Raw genomic sequence first — 20,781 nt, forward strand, 5'->3', positions numbered from 1 at the left:
GTGTTGAATTTGGTGTGCTAGTATTTTGTTGCAAATTTTTGGATCTATATTCATGAGGGATATTGACCTATAGTTTTCTTGTAGGGTTCTTATCTGGCCTTCGTGTCAGGGTAATGCTGGTCTTATAAAATGAGCTTGGGAGTGCTCCCTCCTCTTCAATGTTTTGGAAGTGTTTGAGGAGGTCTTGGTCTTCTTTAAATTTTCAATACAATTCACCAGGGAAAACATATGGTCCTGAGCTTCCTTGGGGTGGGAGGGATGATTTTTTTATTACTAATTCAATCTCCTATTCATTATTTATCTGTTCAGCTTTTCTGTTTCCTCATGATTCAGTCTTGGTAAGCTGTATGTTCATAGGAACTTATTCATTTCTTCTAGGTTGTCCAATTTGTTGGTTTATAATTGTAGTCTCCTGTGATCCTTTGTATTTCTGTAGTATCAGTCCTAATGTCTCCTTTTTCATTTATAATTTTATTTATTTGAGGCTTTTGTCTTTTTCCTTAGCAAGTCATTTTGTTTATCTATTCAAAGAACCAGCTCTTAGTTTGGTTGATCTTTTCTGTTGTTTTTCTGGGCCCTGCTTCACTTATTCCTCTTCTGATCTTTTGATAACTCTGGACTTCGTTCTTTTGCTAGTTCCTTGAGGTATAAAGTCAGGTTGTTTATTTGAGATTCGGCTTCTTCTTTTCTAATGTAGGTGAAATGCATTCACTTAGAAATGCATTCACTGCCTCCTGCAGGTTTTGATATGTTATGTTTCCATTTTCATCTGTTTCAAGATATTTTAAAATTTTTCTTTCAATTTCATCTTTGACCCATTGGTTGTTTAATTTCCACATATTTGTGGGTTTTCCAGTTTTCCTCCTATTATTGGTTTCCAGTTTCCAAAAAAGACATACAGATGGCCAACAGATACATGAGAAGCTGTTCAACATCATGTGTCATCGGGGAAATGCACATCAAAACCACAATGAAATATCACCTCACATCTATTCAAGAGAAGAACAGTGGTTATCAAGGGGCTGGAGGATGGGAGAAATGGAGACGTGTCAGTCAAAGGATACAAACTTCCAGATACAAGATGCATATATCCTGTTAATCTAATGCACAGTATGGTGACTATAGTTAACAATACTATATCATATACTTGAAAGTTGTCAAAAGAGTAAATACTAAATGTTCTCACCACAAAAAAGAAATGGTAATTATGTGAGGTGATGGAGGTGTTAACTAATCCTGCTGTGGTAGTCATTTCACAACACTTAAGTGTATCAGATAAAACAAGCAAGAAAGATGAGGGTTTAATGGTTTTGAAGATGGCACGGAGAATACAGAATGCATTAATTGTAGCTCAGATTTGGAGGCTGTATTCCTAGTGATATAAAACTTTTGAGCTATGAGCTAGCATCATACCCTGGTCCCAATGGTGTTGTGGTTCCTCGAGAAGGGGTAAAAGGCCCCCAGTTGCATCCAGCGAGCACACATCTCATATTCAGCATCTTGAAAGAATCCACAAATATCTGCTCCTGTCTGAAGCAAGGTAGAATAAAACAAGCCTGTTGGTGATTTCTGAAAGATGTTACAACCTGCTTGGGGATTAGAAGTGACCCCAAAGACACTTACATAAGATATGCCAAAGAGGCTGAACTCCAACATGCCTGCAATGAGACCACAGCTGTGTCAGAGGCAGTACTCGTGATCTGCCTTTTTCTCCCCACTCAAGAATCCTTTACCAAGACTCCTAACCCCCTTTCCCACCAGCAGAAGCCCCTTGGGATAAGCCCACACACCAATGATAGACTTCTTCAGCTGGTCCCAGGCAGCTGTGTTGTCTCCCAGCCAGTGACCTGCCCAGCGGCCAGAAGAGGGGAATGTGGAGCGGGTGATGACAATCCCTCTCTGTCCCGTCACCTCCTGCACAGCTCTGGATGGAGGGGAGCAAGGAGGTGATATAGGGGAGATTAGGGGAGGAAAGGCCACAGAGCTTCTCCTCCCGGGGTTTCTGAGCATGAGGCATGGTGACAAAATATCTCCTGCATTACTGGAAGAAATACAGAAATCTGAGCCATAATGGCATCCTCACTGACTGACCCTAGATGATAGAGAGAATAATAAGTTGTGCCTTTACATAGTGTTTTACAAAGAACTTTATAGTAAACTTACTGGATCGCCTAAAAATAACAAGTAACCTTAAAAATAACAAGTAGTAACAAATAACTACGTATTTACTAAGTACTAAGGTTTGATATTTGGGGAGGAAGAAGGCGAATTCCTTTAGAAGGCTTCTTTAGAATAATTCTTCTTATTCATTGACTGAGCTCACAAAATGGGATAGTGCTAGTTCAGTAGACCATCAGTTGGCTCTCCAACAAGAAATAGAAACGAACAAACAAACCCAACAGAGATGAGTCACTTATGAAATAAAGGAAAGAGATAGCCAGTCCTCTGTGTTCCCTTCACCTCTTGTAATTAATCACAGCATCAGCTGCTCTGTGTGATCATTGCCTGGGTCTCCATATGTGCCTCCTGCACGAGGACTATCGAGTCTCCCACCGGCAGAACCATGTCTTGCTTAAACCTGTCCTTCTAACAATGCCTGGCTCCATGCTCGTGTTCACTTAATAAATAAGAATTGTGACCCAGTCATAATTAAAATCTTAACCCTTGAGAGGGTGCATGAAAGGAAAAGCAGAGCAACTCTATCAGCCACTGGCTGGCCCTGCGGGTCGTGTGGACCAGAGAAGGGAGAGGGCCACTCACTCATAGGTGGGTCTGGTCTGGGCCCATCCGTACAGGCTGTGCACGTCATAGTGTCGCACCCGTGAGCCGTCTGGCAGGATCTGCTGACTCTCCATGCACAGGGTCTTGCTGCTAAGGCCCAGGTCCCTGGACTCCAAATCTGAGGAGAAAGAGCTAGTGATATAAATGTCATGCTCAATCCTCTTTACCCCTGACCTCCCTTTAAGGGATTGGACACTGGAGCTTAAGACTAATCTGACCCCTACATGGGTCCCTCTCCTCCTTCCTCCCCAGGGGCAGGGGAATGTGCACGGTTCTGAGCTGCAATGGAGCCCACGGGTGTTTTCACAGGAGCAAAGTTCTCCAGGAGCGAGCAGGGGCAAGGGGGAGAAGACAAAGCTGCCAAACACCTGACCACGTGACAGGATGTAGTCTAAGCTTTTTTCTTGTAAATCATTTCAGGTAATTCTTATCGTAACTCTATAAAAAGAGAGATATCACTATCTCCCTTTACAATTCAAACAGCTGAGATTTGGAAACATCGAGTAATCTGTTGAAGGTCATACAATTCATAGTGAATCTAATTTGTGGAGCCAAGATATGAACACAAGTGTTAGCGCCAAAGTCCAAAGACTCCACGATAAGGGGAAGCTGCTACTTTCCCCCCACTGGTGGCACAACAAACTCCCATGGAGGGATTCACACAAGTCTGAAGAATTAAGAAACTTAGTTCTAGAATCCTTTGGGGACATCACCACTGTTAAGTTTTTTTCGAACAAATTTGAGAAATTCAGCCAATAGGGTCAGTAACTTGTACACACACTCAACTGGGTAAAGTGCTTGATGTGTGCTAATCTTTGGCCCCCTAAAAACCACAGCACCATGGGCGCCTGGGTGGCTCAGTTGGTTAAGTGTCTGACTTCGGCTCAGGTCATAATCTCGCAGTCCGTGAGTTCAAGACCTGTGCTGGGCTCTGTGTTGACAGCTCAGAGCCTGGAGCCTGCTTTGGATTCTGTGTCTCCCTCTCTGTCTGCCCCTCCCCTGCTTGCACTCTGTCTCTCCTTCTCTCTCTCTCTCAAAAATAAATAAATATTAAAAAAAAAACACACACACACACAACACCAGTTAAGGTATGCCCTGAACAGTCAGGATAAACCCTGGCTGCCGGGCCCTTGCAGAGGTCACTCCTTGCAGCCCAGACTCTGCCAACAGAGGAGGCCAAGGGCTCTTACGTGGCATATAGGGAGGGTGGTTCAGAGTGGCGTCCTTGCAGCCTGGGGGCACTGCTCCATTCACAAAACTCGCTGGCTCATTCATATCCTAGAAATGTCAAACACAGATACATCTTACTTTTTAAAATCATCACATCCCTGCTAAGTGAAATAAGCCATACAGAGAAAGACAGATACCATATGGTTTCACTCTTATGTGGATCCTGAGAAACTTAACAGAAATCCATGGGGGAGGGGAAGGAAAAAAAAAAAAAGAGGTTACAGTGGGAGAGAGCCAAAGCATAAGAGACTGTTAAAAACTGAGAACAAACTGAGGGTTGATGGGGGGTGGGAGGGAGGGGAGGGTGGGGGATGGGTATTGAGGAGGGCACCTTTTGGGATGAGCACTGGGTGTTGTATGGAAACCAATTTGACAATAAATTTCATATATTGGAAAAAAAATAAAAAAATAAAAAAAGTAAAAAAAATAAAATCATCACCTCCTGTCAACTCAGACACAAGGAAGCAGTGAACAAATCATTAACCTTCCAGCAATCCTGGAGATACCAGCCCAGGGAGACTCATCAAATCCAGCTGAGAATTGACTAGAATGATCAATTAAGCTCTCCAGAATAACTGGCTAGAAAATTAAAAAAAAAAAAAAACAAATCCTCCCTCAGGGTGTGAGGCAAGGCTCAATTCCAAGAAATTCCTTAGTAATCACCTTGGTGTTTTACTGGAGGAGCTGCAATCAGATATGTCCAAGGTCTTTCTTGGATGATTATTATCCCTCTTAATTAAAGGTCATGATCACATAAGATCAGACACACAAAGACAGAAACTCACCTGTCCACATGGGCACAGACATAAACCCACACACTTACAATCCACATGCCATCAAACTTCAAGCTCTTCTCTGGATCCCGTGGATTGGTATATAGTTCTCGCATCTCCCTCTTCCACCATGTGGCAGTTGAATTACGGAAAAAGTCTGGGAAGGCCACGTAAGCTCGGTATTGCTGTAGACATTAAACATAGTGGGTTTGTCCACCAAAATGATATTAGATAGCCTAAAGGCACTTCCTGAGAGCACTTCCTGATAACCTTCTCAGCTTATTTGAAATATAATGAGTGCACAGAAGAGACATTACCATAAGTTAGACAACTTCTTAGCATTTGGAAAGCATCCATGGACTGTCTTCCTCTTTGTATCAACATGAATGGTAGCAGTCACTGTCTCACATGTTAGATGGTTAACTTTCAACTTCTGTCCTGCCATTGCCTAAGCACGCCTGGCCATAGGATCACTTTTCGCAGGAAACACGGAGAGTAAGCTGAGGGTTGCTGGAGGGGAGGTGGTTGGGGGGATGGACTAAACGGGTGATGGGTATTAAGAAGGGCACTTGTTGGATGAGCACTGGGTGTTATATGTAAGTAAGGAATCACTAAATTCTACTCCTGAAACCAATACTACATATATGATAACTAACCTGAATTTAAATAGATAGATAGATGGATGGATAGATAGATAGATAGATAGATAGATAGACAGACAAAACAGGAGCCAGGGAGAGACTACAGCTTGAAACAGTCAACAGGCTGGAAAGAAACATCCAGGTGCTCTCCTGTCTCATTCTCACTGGAAAAAGGAGATGAGGGAAAAGATCTCTAACTAGTGGGCAACTGTTTACTACAGTTGCAGAATCACTTGAGAAATACAGTGTCAAGTAATTTAGGAGGAGCTAAAGGGGAAGTTTAACACCCTTCTCTTTGTCTTCCTCAAATAATAAAAGCTTCCTTTTTGTCTTTTTTTGAAATTATTTTTATGTCTTTTTTTATTTATTTCTGAGAGGGAAAGAGAGAGACAGAGAGACAGAGACAGAGACAGAGTGCGAGCAGGGGAGGGGGACAGAGAGAGGGAGACACAGAATCCAAAGAAGGCTCCGAGCTGTCAGCACAGAGCCCAATGTGGGGCTCAACCCACAAACTCTGAGATCACGACCTAAGGTGAAGTCAGATGCTTAACGAACTGAGCCACCCAGGCGCCCCTAAAATCTGTCTTTATTTTAATCTGGAGAGTGGATCGAAAGCTTAACTATATTGTAAGGTTTTTGAGAGCATCTCAAAACTCATTTTATTTTTATACTCATCTGGCTGGTCTTTGCACCCTCCACAGTGCTTAGCTTAGAACCTGACATAAAATAAATGCTTGGTGCATAATTGTGAATTCACACCACTGAGCAGCAGCAAATATTCATAAATTTCTATACAGCCCATGTTGCTTGTGATGTAAGTGTATGGTCTTTTGTATGTCCCAGTAAATAGGTTCCTCTGTGCTTCTCAGTGCATTTTAAGAGTTAAAGAGCTAAGTAATGCTGGTGGCAGAGGGGGTAGGTCCTGAGGGGGGACCACAGAAAGAGGACTTAGTTTAGGAAACCTCCAGTTCTTGCATACAACAGACAAAAGGCAAGTAGGAGCCCATATCTCTAGATAAAAGGCAAAAAAGGAACACAAAGCAGATAACAGAAATGGAACAGAATGCAGGGGTCCAGCTCACAAAGTAGTAAGAGGTAGTGAACCACATCACTGAGAATGCTTTGAAAGGGAGGCATCCCAGAGATGCCTTCTTGTTAGAAAATAGAGGTAGAAATGTGGAACCAGAAGAAGAGAACTTTTCACCAGAAACAGAGGTCCAGCTCAGGCAGGGTTAGAAACATGGAGTAGGGGTGGGGGATAGAGGACTAGGGTAAACAGAGTCAATACCCACCATGCCAGAGTCATAACTGAATCCCATATGGGATCCAAGGGAGAAATTTGACCAACTCAAATCCATTAACTTCACTAAAAGGTGCTCTGATGATTCTGACCCATGAAATAAATGTTTTGCCATTCCCCAAAGCTGTGGCTCTGTCTCCCTCCTTCTTACTTCCACCCTCACCTTCCTTGGTCTCAACTCGGGATGCACTCACCTGCACGCCTGGCCATAGGATCACTTTTCGAGCCCACTGTGTGTCTGCTACCAAAATGCAATTCTAAGGCCTAATCCTAGCCTTACTGAACTAAATCTAAGCGTCAGATTCAGAAATCTGCTTTCCACAGGCTTCCTGCTATTTGCATGTTTGTTTGTTTTATACTACCCTCAGCAGAGCCTGACCTGGATATCAGGAGCTTCGCCCCCATTGGCCTCATGGAATGGGTTTCATTAATATAAATACTCATAATTATTCTATCTACCGAGAATCTCTTATGTGCTATCAAATACATATCATGGCCCCCTAATGGAGTGCTTCTTATGAGAGACACAACTGGCATTTGGGGCAGGAGACTTCTTGGTGGAACATCCCCCGCCATCAGAGCTACGAGCATCCCTAGTCACGTCCCACTAAATAAATGCAATTTGGTGTTCCCCTTGTAATAATCCAAACTGCCCCACAGATTTCCAAATGCTTGTGATGGCTGATGAAATGTGGAGCTTGTATGGTGATAGGCAACCTCTTCATTGCTGAAGTGGGCCCTTTCCTAGTATAGTGATTTAAAAGTCATGGTACTGGTATAAAAACAGATACATAGACCAATGACACAGAATAGAAAGCCCAGAAAGAAGTCTATACATATACCATCCGTTAATCTTTGACAAGCATGCTAAGAACACACAATGGGAAAAAATAGTCTCTTCAATAAACAGTGTTAGGAAAACTGGATGTCCACATGCAAATGAATGAAACAAAACCTTTATCTTACACTACTCACAAAAAATTTTCAACCTGTTTTAAAGACTTACATAGGGGCGCCTGAGTGGCTCAGTCTGTTAAGTGTCCGACTTTGGCTCAGGTCATGATCTCGCAGTTTATGAATTAGAGCCCTGTGTCAGGCTCTGTGCTGAGCCTGCTTCAGATTCTGTGTCTCCCTCTCTCTCTGCCTCTCCCCTGCTTGCTCTCTCTCTCTCTCTCTCTCTCTCAAAAATAAATAAAACATTAAAAAAGTTTTTTTAAAGACTTAAATATAAGACCTGAAACCATAAAACTTCCAGAAGAAAACAGGGGAAAGCTCCTTGACGTTGGTCTCGGCAATGATGTGGGGAGATGGGGTCTGACACCACATGCATCAGCAACAAAAACAAAAATAAAAAACAGGTGGGACTATATAGAACTGAAAAACTTCTGCACAGCAGAGGAAACAGTCAACAAAAGGAAAAGGCAACCCAGGGAATAAGAGAAAATATTTGCAAACCATATATCTGATAAGAAATTAACTTCCAAAATATATAAGGAATTTACACAACTCAATAGCAAAACATAAAGCAAAACAAATAAACAGATTATGGGGCACCTGGGTGGCTCAGTCAGTTGAGCATCTGACTTTGGCTCAGGTCACAATCTCGTGGTTGGTTCATGAGTTTGAGCCTCGCATTGGGCTCTGTGCTGACAACTCAGGGCCTGGAGCCTGCTTCAGATTCTGTGTCTCCTTCTCTCTCTGCCCTTCCCCTCCTCATGCTCCATCTCTTGCTCTCTCAAAAATGAATAAAAACGCTTAAAAAATTAAAAAAACAAATACACAGATTAAAAATTAGATAGAAGACCTGAATAGGTATATTTCTAAAGAAATCATACAAATGGCCAACAGGTACACGGAAAGGTACACAACATCAGTAATCATCAGGGAAATGCAAATCAAAACCACAATGAGATATCATCTTATGCCTGTTAAGATAGCTCTTACCAAAAAGACAAGAGATAACAACTGTTGGCAAGGACATGGAAAAAAGGGAACCCTTGCATACTGTTGGTGGGAATATAAATTTGCATGGCCATTATAGAAAATAATATGGAAGTTCCTCAAGAACTTAAAAAATAGAATTACCATGTGATCTAGCAATCCCACTTCTGGATATGTATCCTGAATAAAATGAAATCAGTATCTTAAAGAGATATATATGTACTGTCATGTTCATTGCAGCATTATTCACAATAGCCAAGATGTGGAAATAACCTAAGCATCCATCAATTGATGAATTTATAAAGAATATGTGGTGTGCATATGTATGCATTCATATATATATATATATATATATATATATATATATATATATATATGATGAAATATTATTTAGCCATGAGAAAGAAGGAAATCCTGCCATTTGCAACAGCATACATGAACTTAGAGGATATTATGCTAAATGAAAAAGTTACACAGAGAGAAACAAATACTATATGATCTCACTTATATGTGGAATCTAAAAAAAAAAAAAAGTTGAATTCATAGAGATAGACAGTAGCATGGTGGTTACCGGGGGGAATGGGTGGGGGAAATGAGCAGATACTGGTCAAAGGGTATAAACTTTCATTGTTAAGATGAATAAGTTCTGGGGATCTAATGTATAGCCTGGTGACTATAGTTAAAAACACTGTATTGTACACTTAAAGATTGCTGTGACTGTAGATCTTAAGTATTCTCACCCCACATAGATAAATGATAAATATGTGAGGTGATGGACATGTTAATTAACCAGACTGTGATAATCATTTCATGATATATATGTATTAAATCACCACACTGTACACTTTAAATAAATATACAATTTTGTCAGTTATACTTCAGTTGTGCTAGGGGAAAAATACTAAAAAAAAAAAAAAAAAGAATGAATGAATTAATGAATTAATTAATAAACAAATGAATGAATGAATGTCTGTCTGCCAAGGAGACCCTGACCTTCTCTGGCCTGGCAGATTCCTGTGTCCATGTGGTCTGCCTGGACCAATAAACTTCAAGTGGCTTCCTCTGAGAAGCAACAGAGAGAAGAGGAAGCTAGGTCCTCTGCCTTGAATCCCTATCTAAGAGCGATTACAAGTAAGCACTTGTACCCTGGAGAGAGCAAGTTTTAACGCAAGGCTGGGAACTGGAAGGTAAGAGCACAATTGAGAAACCCAAAGAAGGATAAGGGATGTATAAGAGCGAAGATGGAGAAGCTTGTCCACGGAAAACAAATTTACAGAGAAAAAGATCCCATTGCTAAAGACAGGGTTTGGAGACTATGTTTAAAAGGGATACTCAAAAACAAGAACAACAACAAATATACTATTTCTAGGCAAACAGTATTTCTTGGAGGTGGAAATTTCATGGGTTTTTGGAATCTGACAGCCTTGGATTTGAAGTCATCACTCAGTCACCTAAAACAATGGACCAGTAATTTAAGCTCATTGAATCCTAGTTATGCTGAAGATGATAATACCTACATCCCAACGGGGAGTAAAATATTACATGTAAAGTGACTGGCACACAGATGGGCACATAGGACAAAATCCCTCAGTGTATTCCTGGCCACACCCCCACCCATGGCATGGGGATGTCTGCTATCCCGGGTACAGCTGCACCCTCCTGGCAGTCATGACTTCACCCACATCCACAAAGGGCCCTTTACCTCCACTTGACTCTCCCAGTCTAGAGACCCGTTTACAATGACATTAGGGAAATCAGGCCACACCTGTGGAGAGAAAACTGTTCAAAAGCAATGCACTAAATAATTTATCTTATATAGTATTTCCTGAGAAATTATATACCATAGGTCCATACCATAGGGATGGTAATACTTTGATTTTGTTCTAGAGAAAAGTAGATCCCATAATGCACATATACATGTACATTCTCTAAAAATGTCAACCGTGTTGACAAATATTGACTGAGAAAATGAGACCTTCTGATCTCAGGACCCAAACGGAAAAGGCCCAAAAACAACATGCACAAACACACCAACAGTTACCCAACCCCAGGATGGGGATTAGCGGATCACCACTCTGGTCATACCTTTCCCCAGACAATGCCGCCACGATTTGGAGCTTTGATGAAGACATCATCCTCCACACCCCGGGTGAACGCAGGATAGGGCTGTGTCTCGTTCCCAGAAATGGCTGGGTCCTGAAATAGAAGCTCAGATCAGGTGAGAAGACCAAAGCCAGAGAACATCTTAGGACAGAAAAAAGGAGAACTCTTCAAACAGAAGGGCACAAGCTTCCTCCTGAACTGTAGGGCTTCTGTGCATTCTGGGAAATACACTTTCTCACTGAACCTCAACTTCTCTGCTCATAACATGGAGGGAAACACAATATGAAGCTTCCCCCCTCACTAAGCCCATTCGCTGTCCTCAACGAACTTCACCCATTCACAGAGGGACCAACCAGAATAAGGATGACCCGCATCCCGTTGGCCTTCATGCGAGTGATCAGAGCTGGAAATCCTGCAAACTTGGGGCTGAGGGTGAAGTCCAGCTGCCGCTCCATGTAGTCGATGTCTGAGTACTGAACGTCCTGGGGGAGCACACAAGGAAAGTGAGAGGCTCCCCGTTATAAAGGCCAGGTTCCAGGTGAGAACACGCCTCTACTAACTGATGGTGGATTTCAGATGTTTTTTTTTTTACTTTTTCTAATCCCAGGTATCAGGTATTATTACATTCTGGGAAATTTTCAAATTTTCAGTTGTAAAATAGAAAAAAAAAAAGACGATAATGCATATCTGTCAAGGCTACTATGAGGATCAATGAAAAGGGAAGATGAGAAAGTGCCTTGTGAATGGTTGGTATGAATGATTGTGGTTACCTGCCCCAGGAGGCTGGCCCTGGGATCAGTGGTTCACTTTCAGAGAAAATAATATAATGTAACCTACCCAGTACTAATACAACTGGATGGATGGCAAATCTACCTTTTAAAAAAAATCCCCTGTAATTGCTTTAGAATATCCAATCCTGGGGGTTACCAGACACAGCTTTCTTAAAAATGAAATATTGCATGCTATACTTATCATTAATAGCAACAATTGTAAACAAGAAAATAGAAGAAAATTAAAAATGTAAGAAGTTCATGGGATCAATTTCTCTGACTATTGGACCCCTCTTGCCCTCGAGTGAAGGACAGAATTTGTTTCCATATGTATTTCATCAGGAAACCAGATCCCTATCTACAAGTTTAGCTCAAAGCTGAGGGAAGACTGTGCTGTACCAGCAGAGTGATGGAACTGAGGTTATATCTACACATGTGGTGGTATGGCTGAATTTGGGCCATTTTATTGTTTTAAGCAAAACTGCTGTTTGAGTAACTTTTCATTTTTATGATACCAATGATGTTTTTGGCTAAATGTTTTAAAATTGTGTAGTTATAGAACCCCTGTCCCCCAAGTCAAGCAAATCCCCATACAGAGACAGCTAGTGTTAGCCATAAGATCCCAGAGCCAGTACAACACATATGGAGAACGTACATAAGGAATCTGGGCAGCCACCATCTCATCATACAAGCTGGCAATCTCAGAGTCATTCTGGTATCCATAGCGACACAGCTGAAATCCCAAGGCCCAGTAAGGAACCATCACTGGCCGACCGATCAACTGGAAAATAGACAGAAAACTTCATCCTTCAAAAGGAGAATCTGGATTGACATTGTCAACAAATTAATAAGAACATCTTTCCAGTGTCCCAAGCTAGATAAGCAGCAAATTCAAATACGGAGAGAAACCAAGAGGATGAAAAGCCACAGGGACACCTTGGAGAAAGCTTTCTGCTGGATCTTCCCTTCTTCCCTAAGAGGTTTGGAAAATCTGATTTTACTCTGAATCCTAGAGGCATTGTAGCTTACTGGTTAAAAACTCAGCATCTAGAAGCAAAATGCCTGGCTTACCATCCAGGCTCCAATCCCTGCTGGCTAGGTGGCCCTATGCAGAAGGTAAAAACCTCTTGTTCATCACTTCCTGCACCCGTAAATTGGGGATAATACTGGTATTTGCTTCATGGTGCTCCCGTGAGGACTGGATGAGTTAATATATGTAAAATGATCCATGACACGCAGTACGTTATGTGCATGCTCGTTGCTGCTGCCAAAGTAACTGTCGTGGCCCCTATGACCACCGTTACTACAAGCACCATCACTGTTACCACATCACCATCACCATTACTGTACCACCACGTCCACCACCTCCATCACTACCACCACCACCTCCAACACATCACCGTTAACGTACCATTACCACCACCACCCCCGCCATCACTGTTACTGCAACCCCCACCCCCCCCACCGCCATCACTGTTACCACCCCCCCACCACCACCCCCGCCATCACTGTTACCGCCACCCCCACCCCCACCGCCATCACTGTTACCGCCACCCCACCCCCACCCCCACCCCCACCCCCACCAGTAGCACCACTAGTACTTCTGCTACTCTTCAATGCTTTGAGAGGCTGCAAATTGAATAGTTCTTGGGATGTCTTTTGTCTCCTCATTTTATAGTCTATATCTATCTTCCAGAAAGACCAACAATTCCAGTTATTATCTGAGAGCTATACTAATAAAGGTAGGTTTGGGAACTCAGAAGATACTACGTGAATACTTGATTATCAATTTAATTCCCTCCTACCTCAGTATACTGCTGAGTGACAAGCTCGGGAGTTGGCCCCAAGAACACATAAAAGTCCAGAATTCCCCCTATGGTGCGGTACGTCAAGGCGGGCAGGGGCTGGAATGTCACATCTGAAGATATAGGAAAATATCAATCAAGCTGGAAGCTTCCAAGGGGAGGAATTACCCCTGAAATTCTTACCTTTTCCTTCTCCCAATGCCTCTTTATTATAGAATATGAAGAAAAAGTATTTTTACTATGCCTACATACTAGGCACTTGAAAGAAGTGAAAGTCTACAGGGTGCTACCCCTGGATTTTTTTTTGCCATTGGGTTTATTATTATTTTATAATATGTTTTGTCATTCTGCTCTTTTCAAATTACTACTCTTACTTTAGAATAGTTTAAGACTTACGAGAATTTGCAAAAATAGTACTAGAGTCCTTTGTACAGTTCACCCAATTTCCCCCAAAGACAACATCTTATGTAACCATTGTACATTGTCGAAACCAGGAGTTGACATTCATATAAAACTCTGAAGTCAGGAACAGACCTTACTCTGATTCCACCAGTTTTGACATGCATACTTTCCCCTCCACCTCCTGATTTCCCACCCTCTTTCCAAGAGACCATACAAATTTTCTTCACACTCCCATACCCCCAGGGTGAGCACTCTTACCCAGAGCTTCACCACTAATTCAAAATAAAAAGATGGTTCCCACTGGCTGACCTACAGGATTTTTGGGACTTCCTTGGTCTTGCTATTCCTTCTTACATTTTTTCCAAATAAGAGTTAACTCTTGTTACCACATGTTACTGAACTGAAACAAACAGAAAGCCTAGATAGAAAATAAAAACAAAAACACTGTCCCCAGGATAATAATTTTGACTTTAGGGAGCAGCTAGGTCAAACACATTCTGTTTTTTTTGTTTTTAATGTTTATTTATTTTTGAAAGAGACAGAGAGAGCAGGGGAGGGGCAGAGAGAGAGCGGGAGACACAGAATCTGAACCAGGCTCTAGGCTCTGAACTGTCAGCACAGAACCCAATGTGGGGCTTCAGCCCATTAACTGTGAGATCATGACATGAGCCAAAGTCAGATGCTTAACCAACTAAGCCAGCCAGGCACCCCTCAGTCAAACACATTCTAACATTACTCAAGAATGACTGGTTCACTATCAACAATACCCAAATTATGGAAAGGACCCAAATGTCCATCAACTGAAGAATGTATAAAGAAGATGTGGTATTTATACACAATGAAATATTACTCAGCTATCAAAAAGAATGAAAACTTGCCATTTGCAATGATGTGGATGGAACTAGAATATATTATACTAAGTGAAAAAAGTCAATCAGAGAAAGACAAATACCACATGATTTCACTCATATGTGGAATTTAAGAAACAAAACAGATGACTATAGGGAAAAGGAAGGAAAAATAAGATAACAACAGAGAGGGAGGCAAACCATGAGAGACTCTTAAATACAGAGAACAAACTAAGGGTTGCTGGAGGGGTGTTAGGTGAAGGGGTGGGCTAAATGGGTGATGGCCATTAAGGAGGGCACCTGTTGGGATGAGCACTGGGTATTATACGTAAGTGATGAATCACTAAATTCTACTCCTGAAACCAATACTATATGTTAACTAACTTGGATTTAGATAAAATTAAAAAAAAAAAAAGAAGAATGACTGGTTCACAGAAGTAAGAGGAGATATTGGTGTCATCTTACCCATGGCGTTGCTGTTTAGCAAGAGCACTCCATGGGCACTGCCATCCTGCTCCAGTGCCACGTAGTAGGGGTGGACGCCATAGGAATTCTTCTTGTACTGGGAGAGTTGTGGGGGAGAAGCGGTAAGAGGTTAAAAGACATCATGGCTGAGAAAGAAACTCAACAAAAAATGACTGATAAGGTCCATGCAGTGAACTAAATACATAAGAACAAAGGAGCCTGACAACAAATTGGCCCTCTGTCCAAATGCAGAATGTGACCATCTAAGGTTAGCCAGGGAAGATGGGCATGAAGTGCACACAGTATGAGCAGAGAGAGGCAGACACAGATCCCCCAGTGCTCTCTCCTTACCCCTGGGGGTTGGTCTCGGGAGAACATCCCCCACGTGTGCCAGTTCAAGTCTCTCCGAAAGGCTGTGTGCTCAGTTTCCCCAAAGCCATAGACGTATTGGGAGGGAAGGCGAGTGGAGATGCGGATGAACATGTCATTGAAGGTAAAGCCAAGGAGCTGAGAGTCCCAACTGCAACACAAAAGGGTGTATTTGGAAAAGAAATGGGTTATCCTATTGGCTTCAAACAGTCAACACCCTGTTTGCCAGGACAACAGAACTCTTGGTCCCCTCTCCCCCCAAGAGCCCTGTTAATCTTCCACACAAACGCAAAGTCTATTTCATTAAAATGATCCTAGATGCACTTGCTACCAGCCCTGGAGCCAGCCTTCATTCTCCTATTTTCCTCTCCCACTGCCTTCCTTCAGTTCTGTCCCCAGGATGCCACATCCCATCACATGTCACCACCTCCGTTGCTACCACTCCACACCAGCCCGGGGTCCTATTCCTTCTCTTCTACGGTCCACTTGCTACATAACATCTGGAGCGATCCGACCACAATATGCTCCAGCCACAATGGACATCTCCTCCCTTAATATGGCGAGCTTGCTCCTGCTTCATGGCCGTGTGCACCTATTTTTCCATCTGTCTGAAGTGTTCTTCCCCTTCCCCCAGATCCACATGGGTGGATCCTTCTCATCTGAGTCCTATTTCAAATGTCACCTTCTCTGAGAGCCCTCCTCTGACCACAGTATCAAAAGCAGTCAACCCCCCATAACTCCTGATTACCCTGTTCTTTTTCCTACATAGCAGTTGTCACTATCTAAACTTCCTTATGTATATTTTAACTTAAATTATCTTTGTTATTTACCATGAATTTTTGGCATGAGAAGAGAGACCTCATCTTCTATAACCACCTAATATAGAGATAATAGATACTAACCACCCCATAAACATTGGTTGAATGAATCCCTAATACATGTAAGTGCCTCAGTAATTATTGCCAGGGAAGTAAAGACTTCTCATAAGAACAGACCCAAAAGGAATAACATATTCATAAATCTGGAAATGGATGGTGTGATGCTTTGAGCCAGGGTATCTCCAAGGACAATGGACCTGGCAGTGCATGTATAGGTAACCATCAATTCCAAATCCGACTAGGAGCTACCTACATTACAGAGCCCGTACTCTTCCGGCGAATTTCAATCCCAAACGGATTCTTCTTGATGAGGACATCATACAGCTGACCCTCTGTGGTGCTGGATGGAACCCTGGGTATGTTGAGAGGCACCGGGACTTCATACCGATTGTTGTTAGGATCATAAATCTAGGGTGAGTGGGGAAAAAAAATTAGGAAAATATAGTACTCTAGAAAAACATATCCTTAGCAGAAACGTGGTATCTTTGACACAGAGTCTGAATGCTAATATTTCTTTGTCTCTGGAAGCTCATGATACCAGGGATTTAGTTACAATATCAAAGAACAATAGACTTCACATTCTGATCTGAGTCTGTCATATCTCATTTTTAAGGCTCCTATCACAGTAACACATTCCCTTTGACATTGGTGATATCTTGGAAAAATCAGTCTAGAAATCAGTTTGGTATGTATGAATATATTATTTATCACTTTGCATGTGGGTGTATGTGAATATCTGAAAGCTACTGTGATTGAAAAAAAATCCATCAAAAACACTATTTGATTAAAATAATCATAGGTGTTCTTGCTAAAAATGGGGTCTAGATTGATTCACTGAATACCTACTCTACTCCTGCCTGATGCTGTACTGGACACCAGACACACTAAATCAAATAAGACACGACTGTTGTTTTTAAGAAATTCACATGCTCCTGGGAGGTAAAAGAAGTACCCGCAATACCCGGGTGATGATATGTGCTAATGTGGAGCGATGTAGGAGTGTTGTGAGATTATAGAGAAGAAAACGCCTAACACAGTTACTGGAAGACTGAGAAGGTTTCACGAGGAAAATGCAGGCTGAGTGTTAAAAACTTGGCAGCTATTATTAACCAAACACAGCAAGGAGATAAAGTCATTTCTGGTAGAGAAATAAATGCAAAGGCACAGAGTATTGAAGCAGGGTCAAAAAGAGACAAATCCTGGGTCCCCTGGGTGGTTTAATTGGTTAAGCATCCGACTCTCGGTTTTGGCTCGGGTCATGATCTCACAGTTTGTGGGTTCGAGCCCCACGTCAGGCTCTCCAGCCAGCAGCGTGAAGCCTGCTTGGGATTCTCTCTCTTTCCCCCTCTCTCTCTGAGCCTCCCCTGCTCCCACTGTCTCTGTCTCTCTCAAGATAAACTTAAAAAAAAAAAAAAGTCAAATCCTGGACAGAGAGCTATGGTATGATCAGGAGGTAGAGTAAGAAAGGGTTAATGCAGGAAATGCAAGCAAGTTCATTTTCTTCAAACTCATTAGGTGCCTACCACAGGCCAGTGCTTTGGTGAGGACAGAAAGATAATAGAGCATTTTCCCTGTATTAGAAGTTGTAAGGGGACTCAGAGTCCAGGTTGATAGCAGGTGGTGAAGAACGTTTTGGGCAACGCCTGATGTCTTTCATTTACTCTCTCAATAAACATCTGAGTACTAACTATATACAAGCTCTATGTCAGATTTTAGAAACACAGAGATGAACAGAGAAATTCCTGTCTTTGAGAAACTGACGATTTAGTAGAGAAAGACATAAGAACAGCCTATCACTAATCCTTAGTTGTGATTAAATCATAGGAAAAAAAGATCACTACACTTGTGTGGCTATTCCATAGACACCGTGAATTCAGCATCCCAAACTGAACTCATCTCTTATTTTGCCCAAGCCCAAGCCTTTCCCATTTTCCCATCCAGTTAATAGCACCACCATCCATATAGAGACACATGCCGGAAACGCAGTAATCATTCTTGATGCCTCCCTCTCCCTCATCACGTACTTGAAGGCATCACCCGATCCTGTGATCCTACCTTTTCAGTCCTCCCAGATGCCCGCCATTCTTCTCCTTTCCTATTCCTGCTCTACACTTGGTCTCCCATGTGGATGACCTAACTGGCAGCCTCCTTTTTCACTCTTGTTCTCCCAACCACTTTCCTTACAGTAGACACCGCGATCTCTTCAGAATAGAACAGAGAGCACTGTTCCGTCAACGGTTTCTCGGTGCTCTAGGATAATGATCTAGTATATTGGGGCAGGGTTAGCTTAGAAGGGCACACTTACTTTAGTGCTCTGCAACCTCCACTAGCAAAAGTAATGGAACTGCCAACCGCCCAGGCAGTACATGATACATAGATGCACTGTGAACACGCACCTTAAACTGCACCATGTCGTTCTTATGGTAGGTCACTTGCACACGGAGGGAGGTCACGGGTACCGAGGGCAGAGCGGAGGCATATAAAGAAGACTTTAATGAGACGGTAGCAGTGGCGCCACGTGAGTCGTACTGAATGTCGCCGACAGAGTACAGGTCATTGACGAAATAACAAAATGGGACCCCAGGAGAACTAGGCGCCTGAAAAGGAAAGCTAACGTCAGCTCAGTATGTGTTCCTAGAATGGTCAAATATAAGGGAGCTAGAAAAGGCAATCTGCAGGGAGACAAAGCCAGATACTCTTCGGTAGCGACCTACATTTAAATTCCTGGTGTCCTTGCAAAGTAGTTATTAAAAAAAGAAAGGTCCTACTCCTGTCCCTACCTATTCTTTACAGTCAGATAAAAACTCGGGTTCTTTTGGAAATCTTTCCTTTCTATGGGTTTTAAGTAGTGACATGGGGATTGGCGCTACGCTCATGAAGCTGGAGATGAAGTGCCGTGGATTTTGGCGTGTGTCAGCGTCATCAGCAGGGTTACCTCCCAGGCACAGCCACGGGCAGCACAGTTTTCTGCAGAAGCACCACTCTCATCGGGATAACAGTCTATTTTTTCTGCATCCCTTATCTTCAGGCCCCACTCCACTGTGTATGCTTCTCCCAGGACAAGATCAAGTTCCGTGATAAGGGCGACCTGCAGGGATGGGTAAGTGACAAGGAAATTAATGCTCAGGACAAAACCCTCGCAAGATCCGAAACCTCTCTTAGGAGAGGAGATAGAAACCAGACCGGACTCTCAACATCCAAGTAACACAGCACTGGAGCTGCTATAAACAGGGCTATATGGAGGGAGGGGGGTAAGAGAGCAAAGGTACCAACTCTATCCGAATCTTGTACATCACGTTCAGGAGAGAATTAGGGAGAATAAAATCTTCTGTGATCACCCATTTTCTTTCCTTCCCTGACTCCCCTTCCTCATCCTTACTTGGTCAAGAAGTATTTCCCTACAAGCATTTCCCCTTGAAGCATAACACACACAAGCTCACGGGGTCATACCAAATCGAGCTTATATTCTTGCCCTCCATTTTGCAGACCAGTGTCCCACCTTGGTCTGGAGTGGTGGCAAGAACACAGGAGTAAGAACATGTGGCTTGGGTTCTCATCTCCATTCTGCTGTGGAAACTTAGCCAAATTATTCTAATTCGTGGGCCTCAGTTTCATCAAAGGCAAAAATGGGGAGTTGGCAACATCATTACAGTTCCTTCTGTTTCTAACATCCCAATCTTTTCATTTCTCCAAGAGCAAATCCTCAAAGCCTAAAACCTGCTTCTTTGAGTCCCACTAATTCAAATATTTAACTTTTCTACATATTTTTATCTCTTCTTTAATTAGCAATTTCCATAGTGAAGGCTCTCATTTGTCCAGAGCTATAAAATCACATTTTAAGGATAATCACCCTTCTTCCAGGCTCTTCTCAGACTAAATTCACCTTAAACTTCCCTGTTCTACAAATCCCATTCTCCAGAGCCTTGTTTCAAGGATCCATATGACACACTTTGAGAATCAGATCCTTCTCACTTTGATGCCTAAGACCCTCCCAAATCTAACCACACACTATTTGTCCAAGCTGATCTCTTCCCTATTCTAGTCATACAATACTCACAGACTAAATAATGTAAGGCTATTCTCAATCCTTAGATTGGCTTATTCTGACATCTCAACTTTGAATACGTTATCTAGGCAAATACTCTTTCTAGGAAAATGGTGCCCTTTTGTGGAATGCATGGCTAATCGCTTCCTTTATATAAGAGTTCCTTTCTTACTCACTATTTCAGTTTGGAATATTAAAGTTCCTGATTAAGGAACTTAAGCTCCTAATTAAGTTCCTTTTAATCCATGTAACATAGCTGTGGCCATTCATAGGTAAGTCCAAGTCCACTGGGAGTTGCTGGCCCAGAGTTTCCTTCCAGATTTAAGGGCCTGCTCCTTCCCTCCACCTTTTCTTTCCTGCCTCTTCTTTTATTCTGCTACTGGCCAATCAACCCTGACAGCCTTGAGCCAATGAACCAACGCCAGCAGCT

At 42.4% G+C, this 20,781-nt stretch overlaps 1 protein-coding gene across 1 annotated transcript in view; it reads right to left on the reverse strand.

Moving 5' to 3' along the window:
• The window catches only part of MGAM (maltase-glucoamylase), a 92,269-nt gene that overhangs the window by 17,247 nt on the left and 54,241 nt on the right, over positions 1-20,781 (reverse strand). Inside the window, exons 25-40 of the mRNA XM_058724037.1 lie at positions 19,242-19,394; positions 18,703-18,903; positions 16,560-16,714; positions 15,411-15,579; positions 15,060-15,156; positions 13,345-13,457; positions 12,195-12,320; positions 11,123-11,251; positions 10,752-10,862; positions 10,369-10,431; positions 4,835-4,969; positions 3,972-4,059; positions 2,761-2,899; positions 1,791-1,924; positions 1,624-1,658; positions 1,414-1,530 (exon numbers count right to left, since the gene is read on the reverse strand). Coding sequence (XP_058580020.1) covers positions 1,414-1,530; positions 1,624-1,658; positions 1,791-1,924; positions 2,761-2,899; positions 3,972-4,059; positions 4,835-4,969; positions 10,369-10,431; positions 10,752-10,862; positions 11,123-11,251; positions 12,195-12,320; positions 13,345-13,457; positions 15,060-15,156; positions 15,411-15,579; positions 16,560-16,714; positions 18,703-18,903; positions 19,242-19,394 — 1,965 coding nt within the window. The remainder of the gene's footprint in view (positions 1-1,413; positions 1,531-1,623; positions 1,659-1,790; positions 1,925-2,760; positions 2,900-3,971; positions 4,060-4,834; positions 4,970-10,368; positions 10,432-10,751; positions 10,863-11,122; positions 11,252-12,194; positions 12,321-13,344; positions 13,458-15,059; positions 15,157-15,410; positions 15,580-16,559; positions 16,715-18,702; positions 18,904-19,241; positions 19,395-20,781) is intronic.

Source organism: Neofelis nebulosa, chromosome 4, assembly GCF_028018385.1.
Source record: "Neofelis nebulosa isolate mNeoNeb1 chromosome 4, mNeoNeb1.pri, whole genome shotgun sequence".
NCBI classification, from domain to species: Eukaryota; Metazoa; Chordata; class Mammalia; order Carnivora; family Felidae; genus Neofelis; species Neofelis nebulosa.